This window comes from Canis lupus, chromosome 5, assembly GCF_003254725.2.
Source record: "Canis lupus dingo isolate Sandy chromosome 5, ASM325472v2, whole genome shotgun sequence".
Lineage (NCBI taxonomy): Eukaryota > Metazoa > Chordata > Mammalia > Carnivora > Canidae > Canis > Canis lupus.
In genome coordinates, this window is record NC_064247.1 from 82,703,789 (window position 1) to 82,722,618 (window position 18,830).

At 40.9% G+C, this 18,830-nt stretch overlaps 1 protein-coding gene and 1 pseudogene across 3 annotated transcripts; both read right to left on the reverse strand.

Moving 5' to 3' along the window:
* Positions 1–143: 143 nt before the first annotated feature.
* Positions 144–17,233, reverse strand: CKLF (chemokine like factor). Of its 3 annotated transcripts, none has more exons than XM_025426364.3 (4): positions 17,054–17,233; positions 13,770–13,928; positions 6,847–6,942; positions 144–514 (listed from the first exon to the last, which is right to left on the reverse strand). In XM_025426364.3, the coding sequence occupies exons 1-4, from the start codon at positions 17,129–17,131 to the stop codon at positions 386–388; spliced, it is 462 nt and encodes a 153-aa protein (XP_025282149.1). In that variant the 5' UTR covers positions 17,132–17,233; the 3' UTR covers positions 144–385. The 3 variants fall into 3 exon arrangements, with proteins under 3 accessions (XP_025282149.1, XP_025282150.1, XP_025282151.1); XM_025426365.3 differs by having other exon boundaries at positions 144–331; positions 17,054–17,224; XM_025426366.3 differs by lacking the exon at positions 13,770–13,928 and having other exon boundaries at positions 144–331; positions 17,054–17,221.
* LOC112646453 (cyclin-C-like) lies at positions 9,132–13,718 on the reverse strand (annotated as a pseudogene).
* Positions 17,234–18,830: the final 1,597 nt, after the last annotated feature.

Here is an 18,830-nt window from a genome sequence, read left to right on the forward strand (position 1 = left end):
CAGGAGCAGGAAAATCCAACCCGATCAGATCCTGGTGCTACCAGCGCTCACTTGGAAGTGACAGTATTGGTGAGCGCTGGGCAGATTTCCCACATCTCTTCTTCCAGTTCCCATATTGAGATTAAAAGAACAACCACAGGAAATAGGTGGAAGAATAAAAAAATATATTTAATACTTAGGATCAACTAAAAAGTAATATAAAATGACAAAACCTTTATATTTTGTCATGAATCGTACGTTTCTGATAAGGACCACTTGGATTAAATAGAAGCTTCCGGTACATAAGGACCCCATCGGCAATACAGCACACTGCTACTAGGAGTCCAAACACCTGGAAACAAACACACTTTGTCACTGCTGTCCCGGCGGTCTGGACCTCCATCATTCACACAGGTTTTATTTGGCTTCCTCTCCTGCTAGGATACTGAGATTGCTCCATCCACTTCCACCTAATGCTAAACTGGGAGGAAACTTCAAGGATCCTTTTATTCTCATTCTCAAGTTCCCTAGCTGCCTAGAGAAAGGGAAAAGATAACTTAGGTAAGCAGAAATAATATTGAAGTGGTGTGGGCTCTGAAATTAATACTTGTCTGGATCTCTTGACCTGCCCTCAATGTTCAACTGCCTTTCTTATTACAAACTCTACTGAAGAAAGGGCCAAAGTTAACACCAGCTCAAGATTAAATCATTGCAACTGTAGCTGTGATAAACACTTTAGAGAACTGGAATGATAAGATGATCCAAAGTGAACTCTTAAAGGCTAGGCTACATCCACTTAAGGGTGGGATTCTAAGGAGGCCTCAGGAGAAAAAAAAAGGTAAAGGGAATAAACTAGAACCTGGTCTTTAGGTATTCTGATGGCTATCTGAGAGCTGGCACCTGGGCTAGAAAAGAAGAATATACCTTGCATGCTATTTGGTCAGTTCCATCCAATGGCCAGGAAGTCTGGCCTCTTGGCTCTAGATTCCATTCCATTTTCCATCCTGAATCTCAAACTCAGCTTCCTAGGTTCTGACCACAAAAAGTACCTCCTACCTATCCATCCATAACTCTGGTACTCTGCATGTTGCTGGTTCTTCTACCTGGAAACATCTCCCTTGTCTCCCCTTTATTCCTAGGAAGTTGCATTTCTACTGACAGAGCAAGGTAGCTGCTTTCTCTTTTTTGTGGCCTACAGTACTCTATCAATGGCTTATATACAGTTGTTTGCATTTCTGTTCTCTGTATTAGGCTCTAAGCAATTTGAGGATAAGGTGGGCTCATGTTCTAGTCCATGCTGTCAAAAGAAATATAATGTGAGTCACCAATGTAAGCCACATAATTTAAAATTTTCTAATAGCACATTAAAAAGAACAAAAAACAAGTGAAATTAATTTTAATAACATATTTTGTTTAGCCCAGTATATCCAAAATATAATTTTAATATGTCATCAATATAATAAATTATTATGAAATGTTATACAGTTTTTGGTAAGTAATTGAAATCCAGTGTGTATTTTAAATGTATAGATCATCTCAATCAGACCAGCCACATTCCCAGGGCTCAGTAGTCATATGTGGCTAGTGGATACTGCACTGGACAGCACAACTCTATATTTTGTCAGCATCTACTAAAGTGCATATTTTTAAACCATGAATCAATGAATGAATAAGCAAATGAGTAAAAGTACAGTTGACCTTTGAACAACATGGGTTTGAACTGCATAGGTCCTCTTACATATGATTTTTTTTCCAATAATTATAGTACAGTACTGTAAATGTATTTTCTCTTATGATTTTCTTAATAACATTTTCTTTTCTCTAGCTTACTTTATTGTAAGATACAGGGTTTAATATATATATAATATAGAAAATATGTGTTAACTTTATATTTTCAGTGCTTCTTGTCAGCAGTAGGCTATTAGTAGCTAAGTTTTTGGGAAGTCAGAGTTTAAAAAGTTTCAAGTGTGTGTGGGGGGATTGATGTTCAAGGGTCAATTGTAAGTCCTATGCCTTGTTCCTCTTTCTCCATAGTAGAGGGATAAGATTATCTTTTTTTTTATTCGTAAGTTTAAAAAAAATATTTAAGGGGCGGGGCAAGATGGCGGAAGAGTAGGGTCCCCCAAATCACCTGTCCCCACCAACTTACCTAGATAACTTTCAAATCATCCTGAAAACCTACAAATTCGACCTGAGAGTTAAAGAGAGAACAGCTGGAATGCTACAGAGAGAAGAGTTTGCGCTTCTAATAAGTACAACTCGTTTTTAGCCACTCTTCACTGAGCAAAATGACTAGAAAGAAGAACTCACCACAAAAGAAAGAATCAGAAATGGTACTCTCTGCCACAGAGTTACAGAATTTGAATTAAAATTCAATGTCAGAAAGCCAATTCAGAAGTACAATAATAAAGCTACTGGTGGCTCTGGAAAAAAGCATAATGGATTCAAGAGACTTCATGACTGCAGAATTTAGATCTAATCAGGCCGAAATTAAAAATCAATTAAATGAGATGCAATCCAAACTGGAGGTCCTAACGATGAGGGTTAATGAGGTAGAAGAAAGAGTGAGTGACATAGAAGACAAGTTGATGGCAAGGAAGGAAGCTGAGGAAAAAAGAGAAAAAGAATTAAAAGACCACAAGGAAAGGTTAAAGGAAATAAATGACAGCCTCAGAAGGAAAAAAATCTACGTTTAATTGGTGTTAGGGACAGAGGACCAGAAAGCATATTTGAACAAATCATAGCTGAGAACTTCCCTAACTTGGAGAGAGAAACAGGCATTCAGATCCAGGACATAGAGAGAGTCCCCCCCCCCCCAATCAATAAAAAGCATTCAATACCTCAACATTTAATAGTGAAACTTGCAAATTCCAAAGACAAAGAGAAAATCCTTAAAGCAATAAGAGACAAGAGATCCCTAACTTATATGGGGAGAAATGTTAGATTAACAGCAGACCTCTCCACAGAGACCTGGCAGGCCAGAAAGGGCTGGTAGGATATATTCAGGGTCCTAAATGAGAAGAATATGCAGCCAAGAATGCTCTATCCAGCAAGGCTCACATTCAGAATAGAAGAAGAGATAAAGAGCTTCCAATATAGGCAGAAACTGAAAGAATATGTGACCACCAAACCATCTCTGCAAGAAATATTAAGGGAGACCCCGTAAAAGAAAGAGGAGGCCCAAAGAAATCATCCACAAAAACAGGGACTGAATAGGTATTATGATGACACTAAATTCACATCTTTCAATAGTAACTCTGAACATGGTGAATGGGCTTAATTATCCCATCAAAAGACTCAGGGTTTCAGACTGGATAAAAAAACAAGACCCATCTATTTGCTGTCTACAAGAGACTCATTTTAGACCTAAGGACACCTCCAGCCTGAAAATGAAAGGCTGGAGAACCATTTACCATTCAAATGGTCCTGAAAAGAAAGCAGGGGTAGCAATCCTCATATCAGATAAATTAAAGTTTATTCCAAAGACTGTAGTAAGAGATGAAGAGGGACACTATATCATACTTAAAGGATCTATCCAACAAGAGGACCTAACAATCATGAATATTTATGCCCCTAATGTGGGAGCTGCCAAGTATATCAATCAATTAATAACCAAAGTAAAGACATACTTAGATAATAATACACTAATACTGGGAGACTTCAATACAGTGCTTTCTGCAAATGACAGATTTTCTAAGCATAACATCTCCAAAGAAACAAGACCTTTAAATGATACACTGAACCAGATGGATTTCACAGATATTTACAGAACTTTATATCCAAACTCAACTGAATACACATTCTTCTCAAGTGCACATGGAACTTTCTCTAGAATAGACCACATACTGGGTCACAAATCAGGTCTTAACCCCTGCATATTTTCAGACCATAATGCTTTGAAACTTGAACTCAATCACAAGAAGAAATTTGGAAGAAATTCAAACACGTGGAGGTTAAAGATCATCCTGATAAAAGATGAAAGGGTCAACCAGTAAATTAGAGAAGAATTAAAAAGATTCATGGAGGGAGATCCCTAGGTGGCTCAGCGGTTTAGCACCTGCCTTCGGCCCAGGGCGTGATCCTGGAGTCCTGGGATCAAGTCCGGCATCGGGCTCCCTGCATGGAGCCTGCTTCTCCCTGTGCCTCTCTCTCTCTCTGTCTCTCTCATAAATAAATAAAATCTTTAAAAAAATATTCATGGAAACTAATGAGAATGAAGATACAACCATTCAAAATCTTTGGGATACAGCAAAAGCAGTACTGAGAGGGAAATACATCGCAATACAAGCACCCCTCAAAAAATTGGAAAAAACTGAAGTACACAAGCTAACCTTGCACCTAAAGGAACTGGAGAAAGAACAGCAAATAAAACCTACACCCAGCAGAAGAAGAGAGTTAATAAAGATTCGAGCAGAACTCAATGAAATAGAGACCAGAAGAACTGTGGAACAGATCAACAAAACCAGGAGTTGGTTCTTTGAGAGAATTAATAAGATAGATAAACCATTAGCCAACCTTATTATAAAGAAAAGAGAAAAGACTCTAGTTAATAAAATCACAAATGAAAAAGGAGAGATCACAACCAATACCAAGGAAATACAAGCAATTTAAAAAACATATTATGAGCAGCTATCCACCAATAAATTAGGCAATCTAGAAAAAATGGATGCATTTCTGGAAAACCACAAACTACAAAACTGGAACAGGAAGAAACAGAAAACCTGAACAGGCCAATAACCAGGGAGGAAATTGAAGCAGCCATCAAAAACCTCCCAAGACACAGAAGTCCAGGGCCAGATGGCTTCCCAGGGGAATTCTATCAAACATTTAAAGAAGAAACAATACCTATTCTACTAAAGCTGTTCCAAAAGGTAGAAAGGGATAGAATACTTCCAAACTCGTTCTATGAGGCCAGCATCACCTTAATTCCAAAACCAGACAAAGACCCCACCAAAAAGGAGAATTATAGACCAATATCCCTGATGAACACAGATGCAAAAATTCTCTACAAGATACTAGCCAATAGGATCCAACAGTACTTTAAGAAGATTATTCACCATGACCAAGTGGGATTTATGCCTGGGATGCAAGGCTGGTTCAACACTCGTAAAGCAATCAACATGATAGATCATTATCAACAAGAGAAAAAACAAGAACCATATGATCCTCTCAATAGATGCAGAGAAAGCATTTGACAAAATACAGCATCCATTCCTGATCAAAACTCTTCATAGTGTAGGGCTAGAGGGAACATTCCTCAACATCTTAAAAGCCATCTATGAAAAGCCCACAGCAAATATCATTCTCAATGGGGAAACACTGGGAGCCTTTCCCCTAAGATCAGGAACACGACAGGGATGTCCACTCTCACCACTGATATTCAACATAGTACTAGAAGTCCTAGCCTCAGCAATCAGGCAACAAAAAGAAATAAAAGGCATTCAAATTGGAAAAGAAGAAGTCAAACTCTCCCTCTTTGCAGATGACATGATACTGTACATAGAAAACCCAAAAGACTCCACCCCAAGATTGCTAGAACTCATATCGGCAGTGTGGCGGGATACAAAATCAATGCCCAGAAATCAGTGGCATTTCTGTACGCTAACAACGAAACTGAAGAAAGAGAAATTAAGGAGTCAATCCCATTTACAATTGTACCCCAAAGCATAAGATACCTAGGAATAAACCTAACCAAAGAGGTAAAGGATCTATACCCTAAAAACTACAGAACACTTCTGAAAGAAATTGAGGAAGATGCAAAGAGATGGAAAAATATTCCATGCTCATGGATTAGAAGAATTAATATGTGAAAATGTCAATGCTACCCAGGACAATTTACACATTTAGTGCAATCCCTATCAAAATACCATGGACTTTCTTCAGAGAGTTGGAACAAATAATCTTATGATTTGTGTGGAATCGGAAAAGACCCCAAATAGCCAGGGCAATATTGAAAAAGAAATTGCTATTATAGCACTATTTCATTTCTAGAATAATTCTTATCCCTTATGAAGTTGCTTGGGGCTTAATAAGGAGATGAAAAACCATGGACTGTGACATACATGGCTATCTGAGAATGGTTAGTTCTCCTAAGTGGCCCATACTATGGAAAGACAAGGAAGTAGGAGGGAGATTTATTTAAGAACTTTCTGATTCACATCTCTAGATCAGAATCTATAAAAGCCAAATGATTTTGAACCTCCTATAAGAAATCTCAGAAGAAAAAAAAAAGAAATCTCAGAAGAGAAAAAAAAAAAGAAATTTCAGAAGAGTATCAGATGGAACTAAAACTCAATTATTTGATTCTTATTTATTTTGGCTTGCCTTCCTGGATAAAGTCTGATTAAACTGGCTTGCTTCTCTTCAAGTAAAGTTCAAAATAAATTCTTTAGTTATAAAGCTTCCTACCACCATGTCATGAGACATCTTATATTCCATCTGAAGAAAGATCTGGACAAAACCAAAACAAAACAAAACTGAGTTCAGAGCAATCTGTCTCACCTTAACAAGTGGTATATAGCCTTTTCTTTAAAAGGGAGAGCTATGAGACTCATCCATGGTCTTCTGCTTGACATCAGGTTTCTCAGAGCTAAATGTAACAGATCAGTCTAGTCTAGCCCTGAATATTGATGCAGAATATATAGGAACTACAGCTTGGTTAACTTCAGTTTTAGGGTGAAATCATATTCTTCCATGTTAATCAGGACATGTACTCACACAAAAAATATTAAGCCACTAGGGACTATATACTGGCCTAAGAGCCCCAAGGATGAATACAGTGTAGATTTCTGTTCTTGTATCTATTTTTCAAGGAAATTTGAATACTAATTAAACCTAAAGCAAGAAATCAGAAAAACCTATACTTACCCCTCCAAGGACTATAAATGTTGTGGTTTCTGGTAACAGTGACAACACAGATATGATTATCATGAATATTGCTGCTATCGCTGAGTTGATAATATCCTAAAACACAGAATAGCAAGGTCAGCTTTACATGAAGATCACCAAAAAATAAATCAGCTGCCTAGAGATTTTGAAATTTTCATTTTATTAAATTTAGTGGTTTTAAAAATTATTTTAGGAAATCCAAGTGCCACAGTAAAATGATGCCTATATTGCATTTGGTCTACAGCAATGCCTAGTGTTTTTCTTGACCTATGATATACCAATCATTTAACTACTTAGACTTTCCTTTTTATTTAAATGCAGTTGGAAGGAGAACTCATCTGGTTGGGACTGGATGATGTATTGTGTGGAAGGTTTATAATAGAATGGTACAGAATGCTAAGAGAAAATGTGGAGTTGTTTACACTGTAAATCAGACAACTCTATAATGTTACTAAAATGCAGTTAATGTAATTCATAAAAAAGCTGCACCCACTTGGCAGAAAGTAGTAATTTTCAGGAAAAAACTTTCATACATCTGCATGCAATGGCTGGCTGTTTATGCTATTATTTCTGATCATGTAGTTCATTTCTTTAGTGATTTCTAGAAACAAAGCTTTTGCCCTCTGAACAATGGCTTTAAGCTAGCATTTTGAATGGATGTATAGTGTGGGAAAGGTAAACTGTCTTTATTCTGGAATGGTTTATATCTGTTTACAGGGAACTGTAGGCAGGAATGTATTGTTAATATACAAATATCAGACCTTAAACTGGTAATTTAGAAATGTGGTTATTAAAAAGAAAATGGGGGTGCATAGGTGGCTCAGTAGGTTGAGCATTCACCTCTTGATTTCAGTTCAGGTCATGATCTCAGGGTCATGAGATAGAGCCCCATGTTGGGCTCCACGCTCAGCACAGAATCTGCTTGAAATTCTATCCCTCTGCCTCATTCACATTTTCTCAAAACAAACAAAAAAAAAAAAATAGGAAGAGTTCCATGGGGACCAGGCAAGATTAGATGCATGTAGGAAGAAAAAGTTCTCATTTGCAAGAAATATTCAGACTGTCATTGGTTAATGTTCTTCTGTGTTGGATATTTTGCTGGCCTCAAGGCAAGCCACACATTTACTTCAGACAGACAGCCCTGCCTCCTGTGAGTAATTCAGGAAAGTGTATATGAATGGCTTATGGGTAAAAGTGGGTTCTAGGGAGTGTACCACTCTGCAGGGACCTTATTCTGTTCATTAACCTTCTTTGTCCCTGGCTAGCTTTCCTCAATGCAGCACCCCTCTAGTTACGGTTGTTTCTCTTCCTCTGCTCAGTCTAACCATACTTTCAGCTTTCTGGTCACCTGTCCACTTGAGGGACACCATTTTGGTCAAGGGACCTCCAGGAATACAGTCTGTGAATATTTATTTCTTCCAGGACTTATTTTGCTCTCTTTACATGTGCCAGTGTTCACCACTCCTTTTTGAAATGTTTTCCTCGCTTGCCTTCTATGACATGGGTCTCCCTTGCATTCTTTCCTGCTTTTCTCTGGCTCCTCCTCCTTTTCACCCAATATGTGGGCGTTTCCCAGTTTTACCTTCAGCTTGCTTTCCATTCTTTCTTTCCCATTTAGGCCAGTCCCAGAGCTCATCTACCATCACAAGGTGTTGACTTCCAAAGTTGCAGCTTTAACTCCTATCTCCCAAACTTCAGACCTGTTTTGAGTATTTCCATCTGAATATTCCATAAGCAACTAAAACCTAGTATTTCTCAAACTGAACTCATTGCATTCCTCTCCCTGGCCCTTCCTTAAACCTATTCTTCTTTCTGTAGTTCCTATATCATTATCATCTCAAGATACTTAAATGGCAGATATTCTTAATTCTTATGTACGTAGTCCTATCAATTCTACCCGGTTAACCCTTTCTCTACAACTACTGTTATCACTGTAGTTCAGGCCTTTATAATTTTCATGCCTGGATTACAGAACCAACAATTTTTTTAAAAGATTTTATTTATTTGAGAGAGAGAGAGAGATAGAGAGAGAGAGGTGGAGACACAGGCAGAGGGAGACACAGGCTCCACACAAGGAGCCTGATGTGGAACTCAATCCTAGATTCCAGGATCAGGACCTGAGCTGAAGGCAGACGCTTAACCACTGAGCCACCCAGGCGTCCCTAGAACCAATTTTTTTTTTTTTAAGCTGGAGAACTTTACTTTTATTCTTGAAGTTTTATACTAGGAAGTCAACATTTAATTTAATAATCCATTGTTCACAATTGATTTATAAAAAATTTAATCCTTAAATTGTACATCAATATCCTATGACTCCAAATTTTATTACTCTCCTTCAAATCTGAAGAAAATTATTATTTTAAGTTCCACAGATAGCACAGTCCCACTGACATAACATTTAGTTCAAAGTCCTACACTCGGGATCCCTGGGTGGCACAGCGGTTTGGCGCCTGCCTTTGGCCCAGGGCACGATCCTGGAGACCCGGGATCCAATCCCACGTTGGGCTCCCGGTGCATGGAGCCTGCTTCTCCCTCTGCCTATGTCTCTGCCTCTCTCTCTCTCTCTATCATAAATAAATAAAAATTAAAAAAAAAACAACCAAAAACAAAGTCCTACACTCATGAGAATTAAGAACAGCCAGTATCAAACTGGCCTGAAACCTGATTGTGTTCCTGGCTCAATTTACCTGTAGTAAATTTGTAAATCCACACTAAGACACAAAAATAAACTAGGGTGTGATGTAATATAAAAAACTTAAAAAAAGAAAACTTTTCACAGCAGAGTAAAAATTAACATTAAAATGTTACCAAATTTCAACCATATTATGATGTTTTATCCAATTAGCTTTCAAAATGCCTGATTAATTGTGAATCAAATGCAAAGAACATCATGTAGGATTTTTTTTTTAAGTTTGCCCAACACTTCAAAATGGTTATGGAATTAATAATAACTTTTAAAATGTCAAAGTATGCTATACATATTGCACTTTTCTGCTAGGCTGGGCTAGTATCTTCCATGGCAAGATACTAAAACTATTGAATAAAAAGTACTTTTAAGTAAATAGGTACTTGATTATCAAGTGCCTACTGAAATTATCAACATCATTACCAAAATCTTCCAGGATTTTGTTAAGATTTGATTCCTAAAATACAGTTTTAAAGTTTAACTTAGGGAGGGAAAAAAAACCGTCATATATTTGACTTTTTATGTCCTTTTTTGGTCCTTCAATGACCAAAGAGAATTTTAAACAAATTATGCTTTATGTTTCTTGGCTTAATAAAAAGCTATAATTTCTATTATCCAAATTAAGAAAAAGTATACTAATCAAAAGCTATTAATTTTGAAATATCTATGTAAGACTGTCTGTAGGTCCCCTTAGAACCTTTCCAAGCTTTTATAATCAATTATAATCAATTTTAATGAATTATGTACTAGAATCAAATTAGGTAAAGAAAAACTTATTTTGCAAAAATAAAATCACTTCCCAATATGTTTGACAGAAGCAAGCTATTCATTTTCATTTGTGTTCCATTGAAGACATAACTGAAATCTGTCCAATGGTTTATTTCCAACTGGTCCACTATGGAATTCTTCAGAATGTTTTAAGGTTGGCTGTAGCTAGAGTTCTGACTTCCATTTGGACCCTGCTCTCCACTGTTTGGAGGAGGTTTTGGCTTTGGCATCTTACTAAGAATAGTTGCCATCTCTTTTCGCTCATCAAAATTCTTCCACTGCTCATACAGTTTTAAAATAACCCTGATTATTTCTAAAATCTTCTCCATATCCACAGAAAGCTCAGCAAACCACTGTCTGGCATCTTTCTGCTGAACAACACAAGCTACATGTAGACAAGCTAAAGCTATCATGAAAGGAGGATAGAGTAGGCAAAGATCCGTTCTGTAGGTATCATTCACTATCCTCCATGCAAGGGGAAGCAACATGTCTTCTTGGCCCACGTCCTGCACATACTGGAGCAAAGGTCTGTAAGGATGATACACTATCAAGCAACAATCCGTTAGTTCTAAAAGATAGAATTCACATTCTAATATATGGTTCATCCTATAAGGAAATTCCTTTGGAAAGGCATATGAAAATCTGGTTTTTAATACAGAAGTAGCAGCAGAAATCAATCTTGTATTTGAGACTACTCCAAATTCCTCTACTTTGGATGCCAAAAACACACAGTAGGAGCCATTAACACAAGATTTTTTTTAAAATACAAGATTTATACTTTTCAGAGAATACCTGGCATAGAATCTCTTGAAATAGACTGTTCAAGAACTTGTTGTCTTAATTTTAAGATGTTCACCTAATGCTTGAATAACATTTGTAAAAAATATTTGTAATTTCCAATACTCTTCTTCTGAGAGAAACTTTAAATCCTTCAGGCGTTCCTTCAACAGATCTTGTTTATCCAAAATCCACTGCAAATAATGGGAGCTCTGCCAAAAGTTCCCTGCTATGGAACACAGCTTGCCCTGATAAAAAAAGCACCAGCCGGCAGAGCAGCCCGCAGAGCGACCATAGACCCAGCCCGCCCGGTAACCGTGCTCCTGGATCTCTAGAACCAAATTTTTAAGTGGTCTCTGAGACCTACGTCTAGTTTTGTTCCTCTTTAAGCCATTATTGACACTGACCATGGCAATTTCCTAAATTGTAAGCTGCTCATGTGACTCTCATTTAAAACCCCTGAAAAGCTTACAATGCCCTTTGGTTAAAACCCAGGGCACATAAAGGCTTGCAATGCTTTGACCTCCTACTGCTTCTCAAGACTCCACTCTTGCCCCCTCTCTTCCACAACTCAATATCCCATCCATTCAGAACTACAGGCAGGTCCTGGAGTGTCATGCTCTTCCTTCCCCTAGACTCTCACATATACTGCTTCCTCTACCAGGAAAGCCCTCTGATCCCCATACCTGCTAACTAACTACTTTTAATCCTTCAGCCCTCGACTCAGGCATAGTTTTTTTCAGGAAAGCCTATGATGATTTGGTCCCCTTCCCTGGCTGGATGCCTCCATATGATTCTGGGTACGCATCTATCCCAGCACCTATTACTGAATTACTCATCTGTCTTGCTTCTTGGCTACATTGAAAATTTCACAGTCATAAGATTTGTATTTTATGGGATCCCTGGGTGGCGCAGCGGTTTGGCGCCTGCCTTTGGCCCAGGGCACGATCCTGGAGACCCGGGATCGAATCCCATGTCGGGCTCCCGGTGCATGGAGCCTGCTTCTCCCTCTGCTTGTGTCTCTGCCTCTCTCTCTGTGTGTGTGACTATCATAAATAAAAAAAATTAAAAAATAAATTTAAAAAAAGATTTGTATTTTATCAAAGAACACATTACAGAAGCTGGGATTAGCAGACATGTAACACTTGCTGAATAAATGATTCTCCTAGATCAAGAACAGAGAGGAATCTGGGTTTCATAAGGGAATAATCCCATATTTGACCACATAGCACCATTTCTCAGCAAAGTTTGATCCTCAGAGAACTGGAAACTAAATTTCAGTCTACACATAGGCCACTCGCCCTCTCAGTGTAGTTTGTTAAGCTTAGGGCTCCAAGTTTATTGCTAGGGTCTATAATAAGTTCTAGAGAATTATAGTTTGGAGAAAAAATACTAAAATGCATTAGATTTATTAACCTTGGAAAGCAGAATGTGAAGAGCAACTATACAACTTGTTGAGTAAAGAGGATATGGGCCATGCTTATGTCCTTGAAGAAATTCCTAGAATAATTTAGCCTAGCTCTTTCTGCTACTAAAGGACATTATATACTCTGAGGGCCAGCTGAAGAGGGCATTGTGATCTCTTTTCCTAGACTTCCCTCCAGTCAAGTCCAGCTCTAAAAGTGTGATCAAGTAGAAGTTTAGAGAATTGCTATGAAGATCCTATTTCCCAGATTTCTCCTTTTGGGACTTTTTCAGCTTGTGATTAGCTTGAAATGTTCATCATTGGCCTTTGAAGGTGGTTCTAGAAGGTACCACTTGAAGGCATGCTTATGGTTTGAGAATAGCTCTAAAGTCCTCCCTTCTTAATAGGGGTTACTAGCTTGGATATCAGCACTTTGGAATCCAGGAAGATGGGACAAGTGCAGCAGAGGAAGACTTAACTGCAGCTATCAGTCCAGCCAAAGGTGGGAGTGGTAGCAAGGGGTCTTAGGAGGGAGACATACAGAGACAGGATGCTGGGGACAAAACTTAAAACAGGAGAGAGAGGTAAGGTCATTCAGTTCATCCCAGAACTGGATAATAGTACTGGCTAAAGGGACATGTTCACCTTAACTAGCATCTTCAACTTGCCTATTTTGGCTGTTTTCAGAACCATGTAGGCACTCTACTGGGCAGTTATTCTCAATGCTATGAGTAGGTAAGTTCATATGCTATTAAATAAGGTAGTATAAGATGAGTTAATTATTTAGCATTAATGATTACAGACATTCTTACGTAAGATAACCCTGTACTTCATTTCCCAGATTATTTTAGTTTTCCATTTAGAGATCCGAGATATATAAGATTTGGATACTTGTGTATCTGCCTCCATCTCTTTCCCCAATTTTGAAGCCATCTCAATACGTACTTAAAAGGGAGATAAAGATTAAGAATGCTCTATAATTTTCTTAGCATAATTTTAAATTTAAATTTCTTTAATAGATAAACACTTAAGTGAATTCTAACAGAAGGGTCAGTCCCATCTACTGGTAGGTGGGAGCTCAGAGGAGAATTTATGCTCTGTGGTTGCACCAGTAACAACACAGAATATGGTAGCAGTGGGTAGATTTCCTCCTTCTTAAGCCTATCAGACATTCCATAAAGGCTTAAAAAACTAAAGACTAGTCTTTAAAAATGTCTATGACGGGAAAAAAACTAGTTAATTTTAATAGTAAAACTGAGCACTTACAAGCAAAGGCCAAAATAAACAGTCCATTATTCGATCAAGCCTCAGAATATATAAAAGTATGAAAAAGAAAGTAATAGTGACTTCAAATCCAGTGATGACAATGTATGGTTCAGGGGCTTGTGCAATGATAAAAAAGGTCATGGATGTCACATTTAGTGCCTATAAGGATAAAAAAAAAAGATTCATTCAATGATTACTGAATGCAAGTTTAAGCTGTAAAAATGATCATTTCTAAAGTAATAAATGTGTTTATGCCATATATATGCACACCTAAAAGAAAAATTACTAAAATGTATGGATATTGCCTTTTTTTTTGTGTTTTAGGGGACTAGGCGTCCCTCTCTGTCATTCCACTTGTACAACTAATACCATCACTTCCCTTAATACCATCACTTTCTCCCTTCATCTTTTCCTACTACATATCTTTTTTTTTTCTCTCTCTCAGACCTTCCAATCTCTCCTCACTGGCTCCTTTCCTTATCATAATACAAACATATCCAAGTTCTCTTCTCTTAAAACACACACACACATGCCTTCCATTCATCCTGGTCCCCAAAGAAAACTCCTGTTTTCTACTTCTCTCTATGATGCTTTGCAAAAACACCTGTATGGTGACTGTGTAATTCCTTACCATCTGCTCATCATCACTCCTTAACTCTTAGCAATCTGGAATCTACTGTCAAATTTACACATAGAATGTTGCCATGAAAAATATTGGAGAAAAATTAAAAATAAATTGTTAGAGAAAAACAATTCTCTGAAGAACCCTGTGGGGGAGAAAAGGAAAAAAAAAAACTCTCAACAATACTGATGCTTCACTTTTTACATATTTTCTCTAACCTAAATAGAATGCAATCAGAATTGATGAATATTTTGAGTTAAAAAAAAGCCTTGAAGATAATCTAATTCAATCTCATTTCCAAAGGAAGATGATATAAAACACAGAAATGTTAAGTGACCTAAAGGAAAAATAAGCTGATAGGTCTCAGGGAGTCTGTCAATTTCATGTTCGTAGAAGCTGTCATGTTACAGCTCTACCCCAAATCTCTATATTTTTGGAAAATGGTTTTGTCAAGAGTTTCCCCTGGCTAGACTTTTATGATTGGTCTGTTAGCTGGTAGCATCTACATTCACTTTTATTTTTTTTTAATATTTTATTTATTCATGAGAGAGAGAGAGAGAGAGAGAGAGAGAGATATGCAGAGACCCAGGCAGAGGGAGAAGCAGGCTCCATGCAGGGAGCCTGACGTGGTACTCGATCCCAGGTCTCCAGGATGAGGCCCTGGGCTGAAGGCGGCGCTAAACTGCTGAGCCACCCAGGCTGCCCTACATTCACTTTTATTTTTTATTATTTTTTAATTTTTAAGTTTTTAAAAATATTTTATTTATTCACTTTAGACACACACAGAGAGAGGCAAACACAGGCAGAGGGAGAAGCAGGCCCCATGCCAGGAGCTGGTCGGGTGGGACTTGATCCCGGGACTCCAGGATCATGCCCCTGGCCAAAGGTGGGCGCTGAACCGCTGAGCCACCCAAGGATTTCCCCCTACACTCACTTTTAAACCTTAAATCTATACAGGCTCATTATTCATAATTCTTTCAATCACTTTATTAGCCTAAAAATAGCTACCTTTAAGCTTCTAAATTGGTCTGAGTATGTGGCAAATATAACCAGTAACTTAAAAAGCCGTTCTTTATAATTAATATAATTACTATTAGCAACATTTCACCTCAAACCACTTCATTTACTCTACTGAACCATAGTCTTGAGTTCATGGATCATGAAATCTAGGGTTACTTTTTCGGCCCCCATCCTCTGTCAACTTTTTGCACCATGGAATTTGACGTTGGTGATTAATCTATTTTCTTAAAAGTTCCTATGATTTCAGTCACACTAGGTTCTTCCCCTATCCATTATTTACAGCTCTTTTATCATTACTTTCAGCCTTTGTCTCCAGTTCTCTTTTAAATATCCCACCGATATCTCACACGTTTCTTCACCACTCTGAAAACTACTTTTGCTCAATGATTTTTCAGAATTACTAAACTTCATGAACATTTTTTAGTTCTTCTCCTATGGGACCCCCATGGCCTAATTGCCATTGCCTGTCTTTTTCCTATTTTTCTTTGCACGTCACTTTTTCCTAGTCCTTATACCCCTGCAGCGATTCTCCCTTGGTGGGCTTCTCTCCTTTCACCCATCCTTTTAAGATGCTGGCGTTCCTTTGGCTTCTGTTCATGACTCGGTCGACAAGCGTGGGTCCGTGTCCCAAGTCAATCCTCAACATCTCACACATAAATGGTCATTTGCAATCTCTATCTGAATACCTACGGGAATCTCCAATTCACCGCATCCAAAACTGGGCTCATCTTGCTTGCTCCTTGCCCTTAATCGTTCATACCACTCTCTATCCCGTCACCCACCCTAGAATTAATTCTGTTATCGGTGCTCCTCACCACTCCCCACAATCCTCAGGTCCTGTTGATTTAATGCTGACCGTCTTGGGAACCCATCCCCTCTTCATCCCTACAGCTACAGCCCTTTAGTATCTCCCCTGAGCTACCAGGACAAAGGTATTAGGGGACAACTTCTAAAATGCAAGTACGTGGGCGGCCCGGGTGGCGCAGCGGTTTGGCGCCTGCCTTTGGCCCAGGGCGCGATCCTGGAGACCCGGGATCGAGTCCCACGTCGGGCTCCCGGTGCAGGGAGCCTGCTTCTCCCTCTGCCTGTGCCCCTCCCCCCCGTCTCATGAATAAATAAATAAAATAAATAAATAAAATAAATAAAATCTTCAAAAAAAAAATGCAAAAGCGCTTCTCCGCGGCTCCCCGAGGTCTTCTTCCGTCGTTCAGCTCCTGTTTCCTCACGCCTTGCCCACAGGACGATCCCATGCGTCGGATCCCCTTCCTACATCTGCTTCCCGGGTGCTCAGGCGGTGCGAGCTCCGTCCTTCCCGTTGCTTAGGCCCAAGACTTGGGGCCGCGTCGACTCCTCTCCTTTTCTTACGGCGCGTCAGGTTCACCAGCAGATCCAGACACCGCGATTCCCTGCCGCCTGCCGGGGCAGCCCCGGGCAATCCCCGGGCTCTCCCTCCCCCGCAGCCCTCGGGTCCCTCTGACCCGGTGCGGTCCACGCAGCAGGGTGCTCCCTGGGCCGTGCGGCGCGTCCGTGAAGCCCGCGGGCAGCAGCGGCCTCCGGGCGCACCGCGAACCGTCCGCCTGGCGCCGTCCCCCGCGGCCCTGCGCGCTCGCCCAGCACGCCCCGCCCGGGGGCCCGGCCTCACCAGCCGCAGCATCTTCACGTGGCCTTTCACGCTGAAGCAGAAGGGGCGGTGCTTCGGCTTCGGCTTCAGCGTCGACATCACGCCTGCGGACGCGGCAGCAGCGCTTCTCCCCCTCGGGCGCCGCCTCAGCGCCCCGCTCCGCCGGGCCTCGCGCCGCCACAGCAACCGCCGCCCCGGCCGCGAGGCGCCCCCAGGCTTCCCGCCCTCGCGCGCGCATGCGCACGTCCCCGCGGCTCGCGCTCCTACGCATGCGCTTCACGGGGGCCGCTGCTCGCCGCCGTCTCCTTGCAGGCGTCCGGGGCTCGCCTGGGCACTTCCGGGGCCCGGCGGGGAGCCACGCGGGCGGCTCCTCCTAGCACCGCCCTCCTCGCCCTGTCGGGCGCCGAGGACTCCGGGGCTTCCCGCCCGGAGCGTTTCCGGAGGGGTGTGCACGCGGGGGGTGGGGGGTGCGCTGGAACCCCTTGCAGGGCCACCCCGGGACGCTGAGCATCTCTAACACCAACTCAGGATTTCCCCTGGTCACCCCGTCTAGAGTGGCCACCATCACTCTCCCTTCATGGCACTGAACACTAGCTGACATGTATCTTAAGAATATAAATTGCGGGACGCCTGGGTGGCTCAGCGGGTGGGCACCTGCCTTTGGTTCAGGTCTGATCCCAGGATGCGGGATCGACTCCCTGCGAGGAGCCTGCTTCTCCCTCTGCCCGTGTCCCTGCCTCTCTCTCTCAGTCTGTGTCTATCATGAATAAATAAATAAATCTTAAAAAAAAAAAAGAATATAAATTGCACAAAAGCAGGAGCCTGCCAGCGTCCGCTACTCTCCCTGAAGGGTTGCCAGGGCCTGGCACATACTGGATGTAGAATATGTGTATTCTGAATCAATGGCCTGGGCCTCCTGCCTTGCCCCTGCCCCCAGGGGATCACAGTCTGATCCAACAGCCTCACCCCAAGTCACAAACACGTGGAACTTAATCCTGAAGTTTATGGAGGGCACGTCTTCCCTGTGTTAGGTCTGTGGCAGGTATTACAGAAAGCCTCAGATGGGGTTGTGGTTTTCTGGTAGAGCTAGAGACTGAGTGAACCCTCTCGCAAATGACTTCTCTGTCCTAGAGGTGACTACTAGCATCTTGTATTTCTGAGAAAGGTAGGAAATGCTTCCACCCAAGCACTAGGATGGGCATGCCCACACAGTTCTTACTGCATCAGCTTGGGTTTCAGGGCCTGGGCCTGTTGAATTATATATACCCCATCTACCTCACACCTGGGCTGAATTTTTGCTACCTGACTATAGATGAGATTTACAGACTGCCTTCTCACCCCTAGTTTTCTGTTCGGTTGGAATTTGGTTGTGCCTTTCTTTTTTTTTTTTGTTTTTTTGTTTTTAATTGTTTTTAATTTTTATTTATTTATGATAGTCACACACAGAGAGAGAGAGAGGCAGAGACATAGGTAGAGGGAGAAGCAGGCTCCATGCACCGGGAGCCTGACGTGGGATTCGATCCCGGGTCTCCAGGATCGCGCCCTGGGCCAAAGGCAGGCGCCAAACCGCTGCGCCACCCAGGGATCCCCTGGTTGTGCCTTTCTTAAAAGATAAACTGAGGTATATTAATTTTTAATAGTTTAAACAAAATTTGGGCAGCCCCGGTGGCTCAGCGGTTTAGCGCTGCCTTCGGCCCAGGGTGTGATCCTGGGGAGCGGGAATCGAGTCCTGCCTGGGGCTCCCTGTGTGGAGCCTGCTTCTCCCTCTGCCTGTGTCTCTGCCTCTCTCTCTGTGTCT

Coding starts and splice junctions, on each gene's coding strand:
- CKLF (XM_025426364.3), bottom strand. CDS start 17,131: ATGTCGACGCTGAAGCCGAAGCCGAAGCACCGCCCCTTCTGCTTCAGC. Junction 6,943..13,769: donor GTTTATTTTGGCCTTTGCTT/GTAAGTGCTCAG, acceptor TCTGTGTTTTAG/GATATTATCAACTCAGCGAT. Junction 515..6,846: donor CATTTATAGTCCTTGGAGGG/GTAAGTATAGGT, acceptor CCCTTTCTCTAG/GCAGCTAGGGAACTTGAGAA.